Below are 19,279 nucleotides of genomic sequence, written 5' to 3'. Positions count from 1 at the left end.
TCTTGTACCACTGAGTTGTACCTGCACGTTGCAACAGGAGCACCATGAAATCACTCTGCTTTCTGGAAAGCTGGAAGATTTTGTGTGTGTGTGTGTGTGTGTGTGTGTGCGCGCGCGTATATAAGTCCCTTCCTTGGATTGGTTTAGATGAAAGTGCATTTACAGTAATAATTCTTTCAATCAAATGTCATTAGCTTTGTTAACTATTTAGCAAAACTATTCAAAGGCAAACAAAGGCAGTCATGGACATTTAAACTGTAGGCTCTGTTTCTTTTCTTGCAGTATTGTTTCTCCATCAACTCCAGCTTAGATTGTCTTATTTTCTGCTGTTCTAGTTGAGAACAGAATGTAGTAACTCTGACTAAGTTTAGTATTACTAGGAATGCTATAGTTTTCCAGGTACACTGTTCCCACACTACCAAAAGATTGTGATGGATGAAAAAACACAGAATTACTGAATGAAACTTAGTTAAAAGAAAAAAGGCAAATAAATGAGCACAATTGTACAAGGTGGAGTAGTAGTTGCTCTTTATGTAGAATGTGAGGTTAAACTCGTTGAAGATCTCCTAATAGAGAGGACGCAGTATTTTCCTCTGAAGGGTGTTGAAAACAGAAGAAATATGAGAGATTATGTTATGGTCATAACTAGTAGGAATGTGGAATTCCATTTCTCCTTCAGCTCAGGCAGCTTTGGACTTTGGACAAGCATGACTTGTAAAGTCCTGTACAGTTTTATCCTACTATTCTACTATCCTACTATTCTAGATGATGATAGGACCAAGGGGGAATGGTTTTAAACTAAAGGAAGGGAGATTTAGATTACATGTCAAGGGGAAATTTTTTTACTGAGATAGTGATCAGGTGCTGGAACAGGTTGCCCAAAGAGTTTGTGGATACCCCATCCCTGGAGGCACTTAAGGCCAGGTTGGGCAATCTGATCTAGTGCATATTCTAGTGGCTGGAAGCCCTAGTTTGGAACTTGGGATCCTTGAGGTCCCTTCCAGCCCAAGCCACCCTGTGATTCTGTGCTATGATTCCTAGAAAAGGACAGGAAGAATAATATTCATGTATTGTATACAAATGGTAGATCTAATTAGGAACTGGTTGAAAATGACATTCAGAAAAACATTGAGAGAGGGAAGATCTTTAAGTTAAAAACCCTACTGAAAACCCTACAAGACTTCTTAAAGACAAACGTATCGTTTCAGGGTTTGTCTGCAAGCATAAACAGTCTAAAAGGCCTGAGATGTGCAGTGGAAGTGCCCATCAAGTAGGCTTTTGAGTTGAAGTCAAGTCAGTGTCAACCCTGTGAGTTTTGACAGGACTTAGGCCTCTGTCAGCTCAGTATTACCAGTACCTGGAACTTGTGGATGTGTCAGAAAGTGGATGTTTTCTCTGAATGTTTATGCTATTCAATGTCATACTTTACAGAGATGCTTGTACTGGCTGTGAGTGAAATAAGAGGAAAACAAGAGCCAGAACAGCTTGGTGCACTGTCCTGTTGAAAAATAACTTATTACCTAAGGGAGAGCACAAGACAAATGTGTGGATTCCATGGTCTGAGTTCGTGATACGCCAGCTTGTTTGGTAACTTGCCTTGGGTCCCTCAAAATGCTGCTGAGGTCTCTTGGAATGCCTGGAAAACTTACACACAATGCAGTAGCTGGACAAGGATTTTGAAGATCCACTTATAAATTCTGATCTCTTTTGTTAATAAAAAAAGCAGTTACTCACTGCATTGAGAGTAATAATTTTATTTCTAATCCATTTCCTAAAGGTGGGGGGAAAAGAGGGCATGTAAGGAGAGTGACTGTTCTATTAGCACTTCTATTTTCCTTTTTAGGACAACATTCCTTGCTTCAGTATGATGTCTTACCAGGACCTGGATATGAGAAATTCAGGATAAATTTGCACAGCGGAGAATTGTTAACAGCTGTACCACTGGACAGGGAAACGCAGGAGGTTTACAGTATTAAAGGTAACAGCATGAAGTAGCTATGATCGCTTGTGCAGCGGGAGGTGAAAATGGTTGTGGTGTTACTGTCAGAGTTAGTCTGGGTTACATGGAAGTGCCAATATATTCAGGAACAGGGGAGTATGTGCTTTATTTATAGCAAAAACTATGACTATTCTGCTATTGCTAAGGAGTAGTATACCTGTATAATATTTGCTTTCTGTTTTTAAATCTTAGTTTTGGTTCGAGATGGTGGAACTCCATCTCTGTCAAGCACAGCGACAGTTATCTGCAAAGTGCTGGATGAAAATGACAGCTCTCCCAAGTTTTTCTTTCCTGTCTTTGAGATGTGTATTCCAGAGAATCAACAACCTTCAGCAGTTTACGTTGCCAGGGCTGCAGACATGGATGCTGGCAGTAACGGAGCTCTAAGATACAAAATAAGTGGTAAGTTATATCTTGTTGTTATTGTTAGATCAGGAAGCATATAAACAACAGTGTCCAGGTTTTAGGCTAGTGTTCCTATGTACTGCCTTGTCCACGTGCTTTTTTTATGTGCTGGTGGGGAAAAAAGTCATCGCCCCTTTGTCAGTATTAATAAGCCTTTTCCAAGCAAACTTTAAGTCTGCTCTGTGAATTTGAAATGGTACAGAAGAGAAAAACAAAAGCTATCAAATCCTGGAAGAAGGCATTCATCACAAATGCATAATTTTATCCCTTTCATTATAGTTGTGGAAGCTGTGAACATAAATATACTCTTTTATTAAGTACAAGAACTAATCAAATTTTAATTTTTTAATTTTATTTTGTCAGAGCTTTCACTCACCAATTAAAGTAATACTTGGTTTTCATATTGCCAAACTCTCCCCAAGTCTGCTATGTCAATGTAAGCTCCACAGTTGTTCAAAGCCTCTTCACATAAATACAAATATGCTATGCTTACTTCGGTTTGTGGCTCCCAACATTAGCTCAAACAGCAGATAGCTACTGTGGTACCAGCTGACAAATTTTTCTTTCAAGAAGCAGTGAAGAATTTCTTTGTTTTCTTGGTTTTAATTTCATGATCCTTTACAATTTTAAATTTATTTGCCATTATTGGTCTTTCTACGTGTTATAAAGTATGTATGCCATTCACTGCAACTGAAAATGCTGGCTTTTCTTCTGTCAACTGCTTCATATTTACTTTCTCTTTTCTTTCCCCCAAAATCAAGATCTTGAAGTGCAACTATTCATTTCCAAGAAACAGATTTGTAGAATAGAGCAAAGAGTAACTGATTGCAATTGTCAGCAGTGCTTTATAGGTTTCTGGAACTTGTAGCTAAGGTTGAGAAGAGGTCATCTTGTGATGCAGCATAGTTACAGGAGACTTATAAAGGGTGCAGCTTTGGGAAAAAAAGACATATATCTGACAAAATAGCTGTTCTGTAAATTGATATGATGTTCTGTATTTACTGTCGTTGCCACCTGCTGATCTATATGAAATTCTTATAAGAGGAATAAAATATGCAAAGGATACACGAGCACACCAGCTGCCCTTGCAATTGGATCGTGTTATTGTAATAAACATTGTGGTAGTCACAAGAGATTCTCTTTCCAAACGCAGTTGTTTGCCATAATTTTATTTTTTTGTGTTTGAAAGGTGGAAACGTTGGAGAATACTTCACACTAAACAATACTTCTGGAAAACTGTTGGTCACTCGTATCTTAGACAGAGAGGATGTCAGCAATTTTACTCTTGTAATAGAGTGCCATGACCTAGGCAGTCCACCAAGGAGTTCCACCGCACTGCTGTACATAACAGTCCTGGATGAAAATGACCACAGCCCACTGTTTGAAAAGAACCAGTATCACATCTCTGTGAGAGAAGACGTAGAGGAAGGCACAGCCATCCTGGACCTCTTTGCTTCTGACAGAGACGATGGCCCGAATGGCAAAGTTACATATTCACTCATTGGAGACACCTTCGGAGCATTTGCCATTAACAGTGTAACAGGCTCCATAGTTACTACAAAGGAGCTGGACAGGGAGATCAAGTCCCAATATACGCTTAGGGCTGTGGCAAGTGACTGTAGCCCCCATTTGCCAAGAAGCAGTACTGCCAGCATTGTGGTACACATCGATGATGTTAACGACAACAATCCGGTGTTTCTGCAGAGCCCCATCAGGGCCTTTGTGCCTGCTGAAACCACAGTGAATGAGACGGTAGCCACTGTGAGAGCAGAGGATGTGGATCTGGGGCCAAATGGAGCTGTTGTTTTTAGTTTGTTGGCAGCAGAAACTTTATTTGAGATTGACCCAGAGACGGGTGACATCGTTCTTCAGGAGCCCTTGGCTTCTGAAGACTTCAGTACAGAGCTGCTAGTGATGGCTTCAGATCAAGGTACCTCACCTCGAACAGCTGTGACTCTGGTCATTATCTTTACAAAGGAACAAGAGGAGGAGATTTTGTTCAGCCGTAGCTTGTATGAAGCAAGTGTGCCTGAGAACAGTGCAGCAGGTGGGTCTCAAACCATTTGCTGTTCTTGCAGCTGCTGGGTTGTCTCCTCTCTATTTGGGATGGTAATTGTAACAAATTGTGCACAAGCAGGGAAAAGTGAAGTTGGATGATTCAAATTCCTAGTCCAGGTATTAGATGGACCGACCTGGGGTGAAGCCTTACTGGACCTGGTGCTCACTAATGCAGAGGAGAGCATTATAGAGGTTAAGATTGGAGGCAGCCTGGGCTGTAGTGATCATGATATGATGGAGTTTGTGATCTTGAAGAATGCAGGCCTGGCAAAAAGCAGAGTCAGGATCTGTGCTTCAGGAGAGCAAAATTCCGGCTGCTCAAAGAATTGCTGAATGGAATCCCCTGGGAAACTGTCCTCAAGGGCATGGGTACAGAACAGAGCTGGCAGCTCTTTAAAAGCACCCTTCTGAGAGCACAACGGCTCCCCATCCCCCAGCAGAAGAAGTTGAGCAGGGGAGGCAGGCGACCGACGTGGCTGTGCAAGGATCTGCAGCTTAAACTGAGGGAAAAGAGGGAAATGTACAGGAAGTGGAAGCAGGGTTGTGCAGCCTGGGAGTACAGGGCTGTTGTCTGTGTGTGTAGAGATAGAATTAGGAAAGTCAAGGCAGCTGAACTTGGTGAGGGATGTGGAAAATAACAAGACGGGGTTCTACAGGTACATAGGCAGGAGGAGACAGGCCAAGGAGAGTTTTGTCCCTTTGATGAAAGGTAATGGGGAGCTGGCTTCCTCAGACATAGAAAAAGCTGAGGTACTCAATGAGTGCTTTGCCTCAGTCTTCACGAGTGGTCAGGCTTTCCATGTCTGCCAGGACCCTGAGCCTCTAGGTGAGGCTGTGGGGAGTAGTTTCTGTCCCACTGTAACAGTGAAACAAGTCTGAGTCCTCCTCATGAAATTGAACGTATATAAGTCCATGGGGCCAGATGATATCCATCCCAGGGTTCTGAGAGAGATGGCTGGTGTGGTTGCAGAGCCGCTCTCCATCATATTTGAAAAATCATGGCTGTCTGTTAAGTCCCTGGTGACTGGAAAAAGAGAACATTACTCCCATGTTTGAGAAAGATAGAAGACCTGGGGAACTACAGGCCAGTGAGCCTCACCTCTGTGCCTGGAAAGATCATGGAGCAGATACTCCTAGAAGCTATGTTACGGCACAGACGATATAAAGAGGTGATCTGAGACAGCCAGCATGGCTTCACCAAGGGCAGATCTTGTCTGACCAATCTGGTGGCCTTCTATGATGGAGTGATGGCATCAGTGGACAGGGGAGGGGCGATGGATTTCATCTTCCTGGACCTCTGCAAAGCCTCTGACATGGTCCCTCATCACATCCTTCTCTCTAAATTGGAGAGGTGTGGATTTGAAGGATGGACTGTTGGATGGATTAGGAATCGGTTGGCTGGATGCAGCCAAAGGGCTGTGATCAATGGTTCTGTGTCAGGGTGCAGGCCGGTCACAAGCGGTGTCCCTCAGGGGTCGGTCTTGGGACCGGTGCTCTTCAACATCTTCATCAATGACAGATGATGGCATCGAGTGCACCCTCAGCAAGTTTGCAGGTGACACCAAGCTGAGCGGTGCAGTCGATGCATTGGAGGGAAGGGAAGCCATGCAGAGGGACTGGACAGGCTGGAGAAGTGGGCTTGTGAAAACCTAATGATGTTCAACAAAGCCAAATGCAAAGTGGTGCACATGGGCCCGGGCAATCCCAGGTATTTATACAAACTGTGCAAAGAACCCCTTGAGAGCAGCCCTGCAGAGAAGGACTTGGGGGTCCTGGTGGACGAGAAGCTGGACATGAGCCAGCAGTGTGCGCTTGCAGCCCGGAAGGCCAACTGTGTTCTGGGCTGCATTAAAAAAGGGGTGGCCAGCAGGGAGAGGGAGGTGATTGTCCCCCTCTACTCGGCTCTTGTAAGGCCCCATCTGCAGCACTGCATCCAGGCCTGGGATACAGATAATTCCTAGGGCTGAGTCTGGTATATGCATACTATATTTGAGTATATCATAAAGCATTACACATCTACAGAGAAATGAAATACAATAAGAATAGGTTCTGACTGTAACTTTAGAAATCTCCAAAATAATTGAATGGCTTAGTTTGCCTGTTCTCAGACAATAAAATATGAAACAAAATAAATGTGACCCTCACTACTTTCATTCTTTTCAATGCACATAAGCCTACTGCTCACTGCTCCCAGCACAAGAAGGATTTAACTCTTTGAAAGGGTAAATAATAGCAGGACAAGGGGAAATGGTTTAAGTTGAGAGAGGGGGAGATTTAGGTTGGATGTCAGAGGGAAGTTCTTTACTATGAGAGTGGTGAGGTGCTGGATGCACTGGATGCCCCTTCCCTGGAGGTGTTCAAGGCCAGATTGGATGAGGCCCTGGGCAGCCTGGTCTGGTATTAAACGGGGAGGTCGGTGGCCCTGCATGTGACAGGGGGGTTGGAAATTCACGATCCTTGAGGTCCCTTCCAACCCTGGCCATTCTGTGATTCTGTGAAGAAGGACGTGGAGCTCTTGGAATGGGCCCAGAGAAGGCCTGTCTCCTATGAGGAAAGGTTGAGGGAACTGGGCTTGTTTAGCTTGGAGAAGAAAAGGCTCTGGGGAGACCTCATTGTAGCCTTCCAATACTTCAAGGGAACATATAAACAGGAGGGGAAACAGCTGTTTACATGGGTGGATAGTGGATAGGACAGGAGGGAATGGTTTTAAACTAAGACAGGGGATTTAGGTTAGATATTAGGAGTAAGTTTTTCTCCCAGAAGGTGGTGAGGCACTGTTCACAGGTTGCCCAAGGAGGCTGTGGATGCCCCATCCCTGGAGGCATTCAAGGCCAGGCTGGATGTGGCTCTGGGCAGCCCGGGCTGCTGGTAACCCTGCCCATAACTAGATGATCCTTGTTGTCCCTTTCAACCCAGGTCATTCTGTGATTCTACAAAGTTTCCTTTCTGCCCTTTTTGAGTGTACCAGCAAGAGAACTGTGATCTGTAGGAATTGTCTGACACGTGTTTGCTGCTCCCATACCTTGGTGTTGCTCACATTAAGCTTGTGCGACAGAAATGGTGTTTTTGCACCCCAGAGTCTGGGAAACCCTGAGCACCAGTGGATTCATTCCTTTGGAAAATGACTCTAATGATGGGTTGACCACCTACTCCTTGTTTTACTTGTCAACACAATCAAGTTCAGATGAGATGAGTATATATGGGTATACTATTTGCAACGTGAGATGTTTTGTTCTTGTTTTTACAAAACCCGTAATGAACTGTAAAAGCTTTTAGAGATATCATAAAACCTACTTACATTCTGGACTTTTCAGAAGAATATGGGCAAGGTAAGGTGAAGGGAGGAAAAGTTTGCAGACATTGACATTCGCACTTCCACAGTACATCTCTAGACAGAGACAGCACTACTACATGCTGCCAATAGATAAAAGCTTAAATCACAAGGTACTTACAGATTAATTTGTAATCCTCTAATACTCTAAACAACAACTGTACTTATCTTTAGATGATATTTGTTGTGCATCCTGCTGATGAGTTACAGTAGGTAATGCTTCAGGGGTTGTGCTCATCACAGTGAGGGGCAGAATATAGTGCCTTTCACATTTTTTCCACCCATAGATCCCACTGTACAGTTGACCAGATGTATTTACAGGTCTGGTCTGCACTATGTTCAAGATTCAGAAGATGTTTCGTGAGGTTCAGCTTGAACCTCTCATTTATCCTCTGTAGTTCAAATTTCCCTCTGGGCAATATTCCTTTATATCCTAAGAGCATTGTGAGAATAGTGAAATCTCAGATCTTGAGTAATAGCCTACGTATTTGGTTAGGAATCAATAAAGAAAAAAAAATGTGTTAATAATTTAGGAAAACCAATCAGTATTCATGCTTAATTAGAAACAGAAGTAAGGATGAAGATGGCCGTGGCAGAAATTACTTCTATGGTTGCTCAGCCATTTCTTCCTTCATGCCTTTTTAAGGCTACAAGCCAAATTTTCAGCAGCGTGCTTTAAAATTAAGATAATGCTTATTAGTATTACTAATGTTGTGAATTGTGACCAAACCACCAGGTTAGAGCATCTGTCTTGCCCTCTCACAATCTCACATGTCAAAAAACATGTAAGATTTTGGAAAAATTAGAAGGCTTTGAACAGGATAGATTTTTTAAATTTCTGTGAAACCAGTGCTTCATTTGTAGCTTCAATTACAAATGCAATAAATGAATCTCATATTTATCTTGACATTTAATGTATGGTTTTTATTCCATTAATTTGACCATGATTTGCAAATATTTTTAGGTGCCCTATAACTGATTTTTGTTTCCATAATCAAGCCACAGATATACCATAGGCTTCAGCCCTGCTTTGTACAGTAATTAGTTGTGTTTCTCTTTGATGTCTACCTGTTGCTACAGCAAGCTTATGTTTTCAGGAAGTATCACAAGAACTTAATTGTGAGTCTTCAATGAAGAGTAAGGAGAAGGCCCTGGAGTTTCATTCTTTTCTTGAGAGTTTGGATTAATCTGCATTAATTAACTGATTATTGCAAGAAAGAGGTAAATTTATTTCTACCCAAGAAAAAACCATGACAGCAAAAATAGGCTTTGTTAGGAAACAAGATTAAAGAAAGAAAATGAAAATGAGAGCTTTACAGAAATCAACAGTTGTAATCCTAATTGTTCTTAAGTGTTCATTCACCAGCCAGGCCAGGCAATCCAGCCTGCCATTATGCTAATTCCCAAGGATCTGTGGCAACAAGAATGCCTTAGCTCTGCAGTCCGATCTGTAGAAAAAACGTTAATCTGATTCAACTTAAAAAGTTTTGATTACAGGAAATTTAGCAGAGCTTCAGATTGAGCTAGGAGCTAGAGGGTTTTACCCCCAAATTTTAGTTACAAGTATGAATAGTCCCAGTGTATTCAGTCTGATGGAGATTTACATACTGATTATTTGTAGAACTGGTATTAATAAACGTGGCTTTTCCTCCTAATTTTATTTCTACCTTAACTAATAGAGTGGGAAAGCTCTAAGTTTATTTTTAAAAGAATTGAAACTCAAAACAGTGTAAACAATGAAAGCCAAAGTCAAGGGCCTGTAGCTTTAATTTCATCTAAAATTGTGTTTTGAGTGAGTACCTCAGGACTTTATTTCATTAGCAATTAAGAGATATCAAGAAAAAAAGGGCAAGGATGAATCAGTTATATGACCACAGAGAAGGAAGAGACTACAGTACTCACTGCAGATGAGAGAATGAAAACTATGATATAGATGTATTATAATTGAGAGCAACATTTTGTTAACTTAGTCCCAGAAAACCAGGGATTCAAATGGAAATACTGCTGCTTGCTCTATTTCTGGTAGTGTTTCTTTTTAAGTCAATAAACAAACAAGACTGCTAACAGTGTTAGGAGAGAAATATTAACATCCTGCAGTCCTTGATTTATGTTTTCTTTTACCTTTAGCTGGTGTTGCTATAAACAATCATCCTTTTGCTGCTCTCTGTTGTAAATCAAAGTTGCTCAGTGTGAGATCAATAAGTATGCAGATGTTGTACAGAATTATATGATCAATAAGTATACAGAAAAATTAGGCTGGTAAGATTAACATGCCAGAAAAGATAATCACAGATAAATGAAAAATAAACGAAAAGTGCTCACCGGTGTTAGAAGCTCACAGAAAACTCCACAAGGAGCAATCTCCAGAAGAGATCCTTCCCCACTGGCAATCAGCTCTTAAATATGTCTAGGAGAGGTGCAGCCAGGCTCCATCCCTTCCTGCAGCACAGGAGAATTGCCTTCACCTGTGTTCCCAGGGCTGACTCACTGCTCACCTCAGGTGATCAATCAGAGGTTCAGGCCCTGATTCAGCAGTTCTCATATACCCAGCAAAGAAAATTCAACCCACTAATCATTCAGAAAGCACCCACTGGGTTTTTGTTTTTTTTTTCTAAAAAAAACTGTCAGTTTTACATCCATTTGTTTTTTGGTTAGATTTTATTTACAGAACTTTTCTAGTAAATATCCTATAAGTATACTCACTAGTATCCTATAAGTATACTCACTAGTACCCTATAAGTATCCTGTAAGTATATTCACTAGACACAATCATCTGTCATGATTGGTGTGTTTGTGCTTTTGATTCCCAAACTTTTAGGAGTAAATTACAGTCTATTTAAAACAAGATTTCCTGGTTTTAAGATCAGTGGCTACCAGTACTAAAATAAAGCTTAAGAAAGCCAAAATGTAGCAGATAGAAACTAAGAATATTTTATATAATAAAATATTGTACATTTTATAAAACCCTTATTTCCAAAATTTTGCATGAGTAGCATGTCCTTTGTTATGTAATAAAATAGCTTGTTTTCTGTAATACTGTTAGGAAGGTTGTATGGTAATATCACTCCATCACAGCTGAATGGAATAAATTAATTTTAATTTAAACAATTAAAATCTATTAAGTAGCAGTTGCTGTCTTGGAAACAACAGTTATTTGGAAGTATGAGCTTTACTAAAGCTTGCTATGATTCTTTTTAATATTTCAAATATGAAATATATTTCACATTTTTTGTATTTTATTTTAAATGATTACTTGTTTCATGGAATCGAGATTCTGCCGGATTCAGCTGCCTTTGACACATGGCTGTGCATGTAGTTTCAGTGTTGTATTCTTTCTGACAGAAAATGGCTACATAAAATTTTTACATATGCTTCATTCTAAGTGTTCCTCAAAAATCCAGATAGAGCTCAGATAAATGGAACAATAAATGACATCTTTGTAGCCATTTAGAGGTAACGTGCATTCCTATGCATATCATTAAAAGGGACTTTTCCTTAGAAGAATCCCTGAAAAGGTTGAATTAAAACATTGCAAGACAGCATAACCCGAATAAACAGAATTCAGCCACTCTTCCAGACAAGCTCCAAGAAGGAATTTCATAGTCAGTGTCTTTTTTGGCCTTCCACTGAATCAGTGCTATCTTTTTCCAATTGTGGCTCCAGGTAAGACTTAATTTCAGTGGTACGAGGAATATGGAATCAGCAAAAGTTAAAAACTCATATTTTCATTAGGTAGCTCATGAAGTTTCAATCAAATGACTAATTTACTGTCCAAGGAGACAGAGGTAGTACCTTTCCTTTGATGTGTCGTTATGGTGAGAGATCACAGAAGACTTCTTTTTGTCGTCTGCTTTATTAAGTTATGAATAAGCAGCTAGGCTAATACACAGATATTTGGCTGTGCATCTGCTATTACTCATAGTAACACCAAATTACAATATACCCTCCTTAAACAGACATTATGAAAATGTCGTGTTACCTCCATAGGTACATCACTTCTAACTGTAGAAGCTTATGAACGCAAATTTACTGGAGAAAGCATAAAATATAGCATCCTCGGTGAAGAGGAAAGCATATTCTCCATACACCCCATTACAGGTAAACTAGTATTTTCTTTATTGCTTCTGTCAAGTGTCTGTCTGTAGCTTAAAGAGCGTGGCCTTGTCTGAGGCCTGTTTAGAGGGCATAGCACCTTCAGTCATCTCTTAGCTCTTTCCAAATGTCAGCAGAAGGAGACTTGGCCTTTTGAACAGCCATAGTCTCTCTGGGTTGGCATAGGCAACATAAGTATTTTTCCTGAGAAATAATGGGAATAGTTTGTACTCATAACAGATGCCTGAGTTCCCAGTGGTTTTCACCTCTGATTATTCTGATGGCTTCAGGCATCAAGCAGTGAACTCTCCTTAGAACTATCATGTTTACTGCTGATGGACAGTTTAGGATGATTTTGTTTTGGTCAGATGAGGGGCTGTTAAAGTGCCTATGCTTAATTTTTCCAGGAAAAAACTGGAAAAAGAACAGGAAAGAACCAAGGAAACTTTGAGTATAACATGGAGATATACAGTTGTGCCTGTTGTCTCAATCAGTGATTATTTTTGTTGGGAGAGCTCACCACATCAGAAGAAACACATTGCCTTGCCTATGCGTCAGTTAGATAAAGCTACTGCTCTACTTGAATGTAGGTGAAGGGCTAGATGTAGATATACTGAGATGAGAGCCAGGAGTACCAGCTGGTTTGCTGTCACTTTAGAGCACACGTATAGCCACTTTCTTCTCTGACTTTCTACAGGTTGGTCTTTGTTTTAGGAAATTGCATGGTAGTTAATCAGTGAAAGCATAGCTGTCAGAGTACAGTAAATTGTGTGTGGAAGATGATGTCATGTAGAGGGAGAATGCAGTGAAAAGTTTGTTTAAATTCTGTGCCGTATTCAGGGATTTCTCTGACTGATTTATTTTATGAAACAGGTACAATCACAGTAAAGGAGCCAAAGTTGCTTGATTATGAAGTTAAGCATGAAATACATCTATCAATCTTGGCTGAAAATAGTTTGAATTCAGCGCTATGCAAAGTTATGGTATTGATACAAGATGTTAATGACAATGTACCTAAATTTGAACAAAGCTCTTACAAAGCATCAATATGGGAAGGCCAAACTCCTAAAACAGATGTTATACAGGTAAGAAACATATCTTCATAGGCTCAGTTCTGTTGTTAAGAAGAAATTGGATTGATTGGATAACAAATGTGATCCTGCTCAATTTGTTTTGGGTGATCTCTCAAAAACTGAGAGTGGGTTCTTCCTACTACTTTGCATGTAAAACGTATTTTATGTAGACCATAATTCAGAATTCTTTTCAGTTTTATCAAGTTGGGGAGAATTCTTTATCTTACTAGTTGAGCAGCTGGACTTCAAATTCAAGTTTCTTTAATATTCTGTTTCTCTTCTAGTAGTTGAAAAGTGTTAATCAAATTCATGATTGTAGTTACGATGTAGGCTAGACCCTGCATTAATACATCTACTGTGAAAGGGCCGTAGCTGTAAAAAGAGCACTTCCAACCCTTCAAACCAGGAATGGAGTTAAATTCAAGTGTTCAATTTAAAATCTGATGCTTAAAAAGCAGCTTGTCTGAATTTAAGTGTGGCAACATTTCTTCTCTGAATAGATCTAAAAGTGTTTCCAGCTGGTCAGGTAAGAGCAAAAGAAGATGTCAGACAAGAGGATCACATAATTTCCTCAGTACATGTTCTTGCATTGCAAGTCAGGCTGCAGTAAAGGTCCATCTTAGGTACTAAAGATATTCATCCTCTAGAGATTACATAAATGGAAAGCTATAACTGCCTCACAGGCAAAGTGATTAGAAACTGATGGACATTGCATTTAGAGAAACATGTGTCCAGCAATAGGGAAAGATCAAAAGGCAGTCAACCCAGAGGTTGAGTCAGAACTTTGACAATATACGGTCTGTTTTCTTTATTCAGTGACTGGTTGTCACTGCCATGGTTTGGATCTCACACTTATTATATTGCTTCTTCAGGAACTAGCAAAATGCAATGACGACTCATTGAAGAGTCAGAAAAATCTTTGAGAAAGTTGTTACTGCTGTTGAATGTTATTTATTATGCTGGTTTTATAGATTCCCTCTCCCCCTTTTTTATTTATTATGCTGGTTTTATAGATTCCCTCTGCCCTTTTTGCATTTTTTGATTTGTGTTTTTATAGAGCAAATTAAAAACTATCCCATGAATGCTCTGAAAACCTTAATAATTAATTACACATTCTTTAACTGTATAGTGGTAAGATCTTAAGGGGTAGTCCTGAATTAGTGAAAAATAAATTTTAGTCACCCAACAGAGACAGAATTCTCACAACAACTTACACAAATAAGTAGTGTAAAAATGATTATATTCATACCTAATGCTTTGTGTAGCTGGATCTCAGGTTGTGCAGGGATGCTATTTCAATTCAGGAGCAGAGTTCATGACTTCTATGTAATCAATGAATATACAGATGTTATAATTAAGAAATATACAGGAAGTTAGGCTAAACAGGTTATCATGCTAAAGAAGAATGAATGAAAAGCTTACCCTTGTTCTGAGTTCACCGAAAGGACTCCAAGAGAAGTGATCTCCAGAGAGATCCTTCCCCACTGGCAGTCAGCTCTTCAATGGGTCTAGGAGAGGTGCAGCCAGGCTCCACCCCTTCCTGCAGCACAGGAGAATTGCCTTCAGCTGTGCTCCCGTGGCTGACTCACTGTTTGCCTCAGGTGATCAATCAGAGGTTCAGGCTGTGATTCAGCAGTTCCCATACAACCTCACATGACACTTATGTTGGGGGCCAGTATGTTTGTTTGCTTAAATTTGAGCAGTCAAGAGGAAAGCAACCAGAAATATAGTACTGTAAAGTTTTCTTTGCAAAATCATGTTCTGCCATTTTGAATTAAGCCTCCGATTTGCTTCCAAACAGATATCTGCAACTGATCTTGACAGCCAGCTGAACGGAGAGACAGAATACACAATTTTGTCTGGTAATGAAAACGCAGTGTTTCTAATTGATTCAGCACGAGGGACTTTATCAACTAATACTGTCCTAAATCATGGAAAGGCTTCATCCTATAGGTTTGTATACAGAGTTCTATTTAAAAAAAAAAAAAATATATATATATATTAATAATATATATATTTTATATATATATATATTTTTTTTAATGTAAGTTTGCTTATAATATGTATTTTACAATTTTCTATTGATATCCATTACCTGTAGAGCGTGGGTGCAAAATTAGGCAGCACTGAAAACAGCCCTAAAGCTGCTCATTTCTACCATAGATTTCTGGTTACTTGTTAGGGGAAGGAAAATAATTTTATTTGGTCAGTTGTAATATTTACTGATAAAATGAACATGATTCACTAGAGAAATGACAAGTGTTCCTGGATTTCAGTTTACTAAGAACTATAGATTCATAGAATCATTAAGGTTGGAAAAGACTTCTAAGATCACCTAGTCCATCTGTGCCCCTACCACTAGCCTTGCCCACTAAACCATGTCCTTCAGTGCCACATCTCCATGTTTCTTAGGGGTGAGTGACTCCACCACTTCCTCTGGCAACCTGCTCCAATTCTGAGCTGCTCTTTCTGAGAAGAAATTATATCTAATACATACAGCTCTTCCTTTTTGGATTTTTTTTTTTTTTTAAATAATAATTGAGACAGAGATAAAGAACAAACCCTGTTTGTTGGATTTGGTTCGTGATCTGCTTTCTGATTTAAAATAGAATATATTTCAGACTTTCTTCTACATCATTTGATAAAATTATTCTGTAAGCTGATTATATCTATAAGCTGTCCTGTGCTCAGATTAGTTTCTTTCCTGTTTTCCAAGAAATTGTGAATAAATATGATCAAGTAAATGTGACAGTTTATCAGGCATGCTATAATTGAATTTAGAAAGAAAGCAAATCATGCCTTGCAGGGAAAGTAAGAAATTATGCTTTGAAGAGAAAGTGCAAGTGTCTTGATTCATAAATGTACCCTTTTTATATACTGCAATATCTATGAAAACTAGATTGCTTTATATGTTAGAAATTCCTTTTTTCTTTTTTCCACATGGCGGTGTGGGGCTCAAATTTTTAATCATCCAATCAGAATTATTGTGAGTCAGAATAACGTTTAGAAAACCACATGAAAAAGATTAACAGTATATGATTTTTTTTAAAATGTAAGTGTAATTTGATAAAAGCTTCCTAATCCTTTATTTTAAATTAATGTGTAGAAGACTTCACTTGCAGTTAATTTTTCTGTTTTTCATTGAATCAAAAACATCAGTTCTGATTTTTAGTCACTATTTAAATAATGTAATACGTTTTATTTGCATGTAGTACTTTAAAAGAATGCCTGGAATAAGTCCTCCAAAGGAAGGGCGTTTGTGGTTAGTGAAGCACTGAACACGTAATCCTAACAATTCTGGTATCTATCTTTAATTGGAAACCTGATTTATTTCAATATTTAAGTTGGAATTCTAGCATTTTTGATAGGCAGTTTGTTTGAGGATTAGAATATTCATATTCCCTCTACTTATTACCTTTTAATCTGTGTCACTAGGTGGAGAGTGAATAACAAAAGAAGCTTTTAAAACTTTTTTGCTGTTTAATTTCAGAATTAGACTGTTGGTTCTTTCCAATTTGCAAGGAGTTATTTATTTAATCTAAATTGAATGTTTTCATCCCAGAAGTTCTAAGTCTCTTACAAGTGGGTTTGTAATGGAAGTCTTGACAGAACCTTAATTTTAAGGCCTTGGCTGAAGTATTTTTGAGAGTTTTTTCCTGAAACCATAGAAAGTGATTATTTGCAGTAAAATATTTCTTTATATACCTTACCAATATTCATTCTAGAAAAAATACACTTTCTATATGGAATTATATGTGATCACTGATTGAATACCAGTCTACAATTCAAGCTGTGCGTTCTCTCAGTATAGGAAACCACAGAGACGCCCAGGGCAGAGCTTGCATGGCTCAGGAATGGAAGTGCAATCCATAGCTTGAGTTACAGCCTTGTTGTTCCATACTGTTGTGTGAATGTTTAGAATATAGTATCTTCTTGACATTTGGAACAGCAATTTTTAACTAAGAGGAAGAAGTGAAGCACTGAGATGATTTCTTGAGAGACCCAGAAAATGTTGACACACATGTGAACAGTTGCTCCTACCCAAAACATTCAGTAGAGATGCCAAGCCCTGACGTATATTTTTTCATGTAGCTTGATGTCTTCTGCTTTCAATCAGTTGCCTTCTTAGAGCACCTGTTGAGTCAGATGTAATTTTTAATTCCCTTCATGATCTTGGGGAAGGATGGAGTCTTCTAAATCGTCTTTGCTTATTGAACCATTTGCTTTTTATTGTTCAGAAGCTGGTTCCCACAGAGTAGATTTCTTTCTATCCATATCTATCAGCTCATCCTTTACTGTTTTCTTTGCTACTTTGTTTGTGGAATCGAAAAGGTTGTTAACAATTTTCTACTGATCCTTATGCAGGTGTAAAACAGAAGTCTGAGTCAAACTCCCTCAATCTGACAGTGAGATTCTGGTCCTTCTAAAACCAGAGGGGCTTTGACAATGATGGGTGGTGTCAGTATTTTCTGTATCTCTGTAGACATCCTGGCTGTATATTAGTTTGGAAGTTTTAATACTGCTTGATTTTCATGTTCCTTTTGTCCCTTCATAATCGATGAGAAGAGTCAGATTTCTCCCAGGGACAAGTCAGTACTTAAGTTTTAATTCCCGCTCTGATTGCCTTCTTGAGAAATATCTTACCTGAAAAATCTTTTCAAGGCTTTTTTTTTCTTTTCTTAAAACTACCTGCACATTATATGAATTTGGCTGAAATGAATGCATCACTATGTCCTTATGTTTTCAGTGTATTTCTGCTATCTGGATTCTCCTGGACACCATTCTTGTAATATACAAAAATTAAAATTTCAAACAGTCACCCACACAGAAGGAAAGATGGAATATTGTCAACAGTTTACAGGCTGGTTCGGCCCGGTTCCATGACTAGCAGGGCAGAGGGATTTACTAAATATGGTATCAGAATGCAAGATAGCACACTATAATACAATATAATGAGAATTAAAGCTAACAGATCGAATATAATTAGAGGGAGTGTCTGAAAGGTGGTTAGGCCTCACCACAACGCTGAGGTGAGATGCGCAGTTCGGCTGAGCAGCAGGGAGGAGAGCCTGACGAAGAAGAGCGCAGCGGGTGACCTTGCCAGCCGTTATATCTCCTCTCTGGCCACGAAGCTCCCTGGGGTATGTAGTTCTTCTCTTCTGGAACAGGTACCTGGAACTGGAGCATTAATAGTTTAACTCCCGGTGCACTACACCACGTTATGATGTGGAATACCAATAACCAAAAATCACAAAACCATGACAAATATAGGAGAAACAGCAAGGAGCAGGGAGAGCTTATCTTTTTACCTGCTTTTTTTTTTTTTTCCTGGTGAATATTTCTGTGTTTTCTGACAGATGGTGACAGTTACTGCTTCCTTTAATTGTAGACTGGTTGTACAAGTTGCTGATAAAGGAAACCCCAGGCTTTCTGCCACAAGTATTGTGAGGATACAAGTGGTAGATATTAATGACAATGCTCCAATTGTCCAACCACCTGGTGAAGTGAAGATCCCAGAAAGTAAGTGTGATGGTACAGCTAGGTAATGTATAAGACTGGCACTTGTCAGACCACTGTAGTGTTTTCTGTGATTTTATATAACCAAGAGATTATAGCCAAATGGATAACTGGTCATATTAATATTGAAATATCTAAGTAGACTATAATATGCTTTTGTTCTTAGAGGCATTATTCTTTATCTTTAGATATTGTGTTTAAGAACAGTTTCACATAAAACTATAGGCAATTCAGAAAGAGAAGAAACTACAGAAGTACATCTGTAGTCTGTTCATTTTGGACTCCGATGCCATATTGATCAGATGTCTTCAATTTCTTCTTTTCTGCAATAACAAAACTTGGTGCTAAAACCAGCATTGATAGAAATGAGGCATACTGAAGTTCACTGTGATGAAAGTAATTCTGTAAATTTGAATGAAAGTTTTAAGTGTCGTGTAGCTTGATCTGGTTGATGGCATGAATGAGAGAACTCAGACCCTGTTCTCATAGCAATCAGTTGGTAAGGTTGTGTGACATTAGCTCAGCATTTACATATCTCGAGTCTTTTCAGAATTTTAAATAACAGGCATTGTATATGTGATGCACTGAGATAAGCAGCAACATGTTTGTAAATACTTGGTCCAATCCTCCTATCAGCAAAAGGCATGAAGGCCATCTTTTCATTATAGCTTTTTTTCTGAATTTAGCTTCCACTTGTAACAGCAAGAATTGGGAGTCATGGAAGTATAGAAACTGTAAAGTACTTGCTCATTATTTCTATTCGGATGAAGAACATTTGTCCCAGAGCATGGCACAGTGTGTTTA

At 39.2% G+C, this 19,279-nt stretch overlaps 1 protein-coding gene across 1 annotated transcript in view; it reads left to right on the top strand.

Annotated features, from left to right (window-relative positions):
• Positions 1 to 19,279, top strand: part of DCHS2 (dachsous cadherin-related 2) — a 53,645-nt gene that overhangs the window by 25,152 nt on the left and 9,214 nt on the right. Inside the window, 7 exon segments of the mRNA XM_085221924.1 lie at positions 1,844 to 1,978; positions 2,192 to 2,401; positions 3,594 to 4,451; positions 11,781 to 11,891; positions 12,759 to 12,970; positions 14,760 to 14,911; positions 18,348 to 18,478. Of these exon segments, the coding sequence (XP_085078050.1) occupies positions 1,844 to 1,978; positions 2,192 to 2,401; positions 3,594 to 4,451; positions 11,781 to 11,891; positions 12,759 to 12,970; positions 14,760 to 14,911; positions 18,348 to 18,478 (1,809 nt within the window).

This window comes from Meleagris gallopavo, chromosome 4 (genome assembly GCF_905368555.1).
Source record: "Meleagris gallopavo chromosome 4, MGAL_WU_HG_1.1, whole genome shotgun sequence".
Lineage (NCBI taxonomy): Eukaryota > Metazoa > Chordata > Aves > Galliformes > Phasianidae > Meleagris > Meleagris gallopavo.
This window is presented reverse-complemented; position numbering and strand designations above follow the sequence as displayed.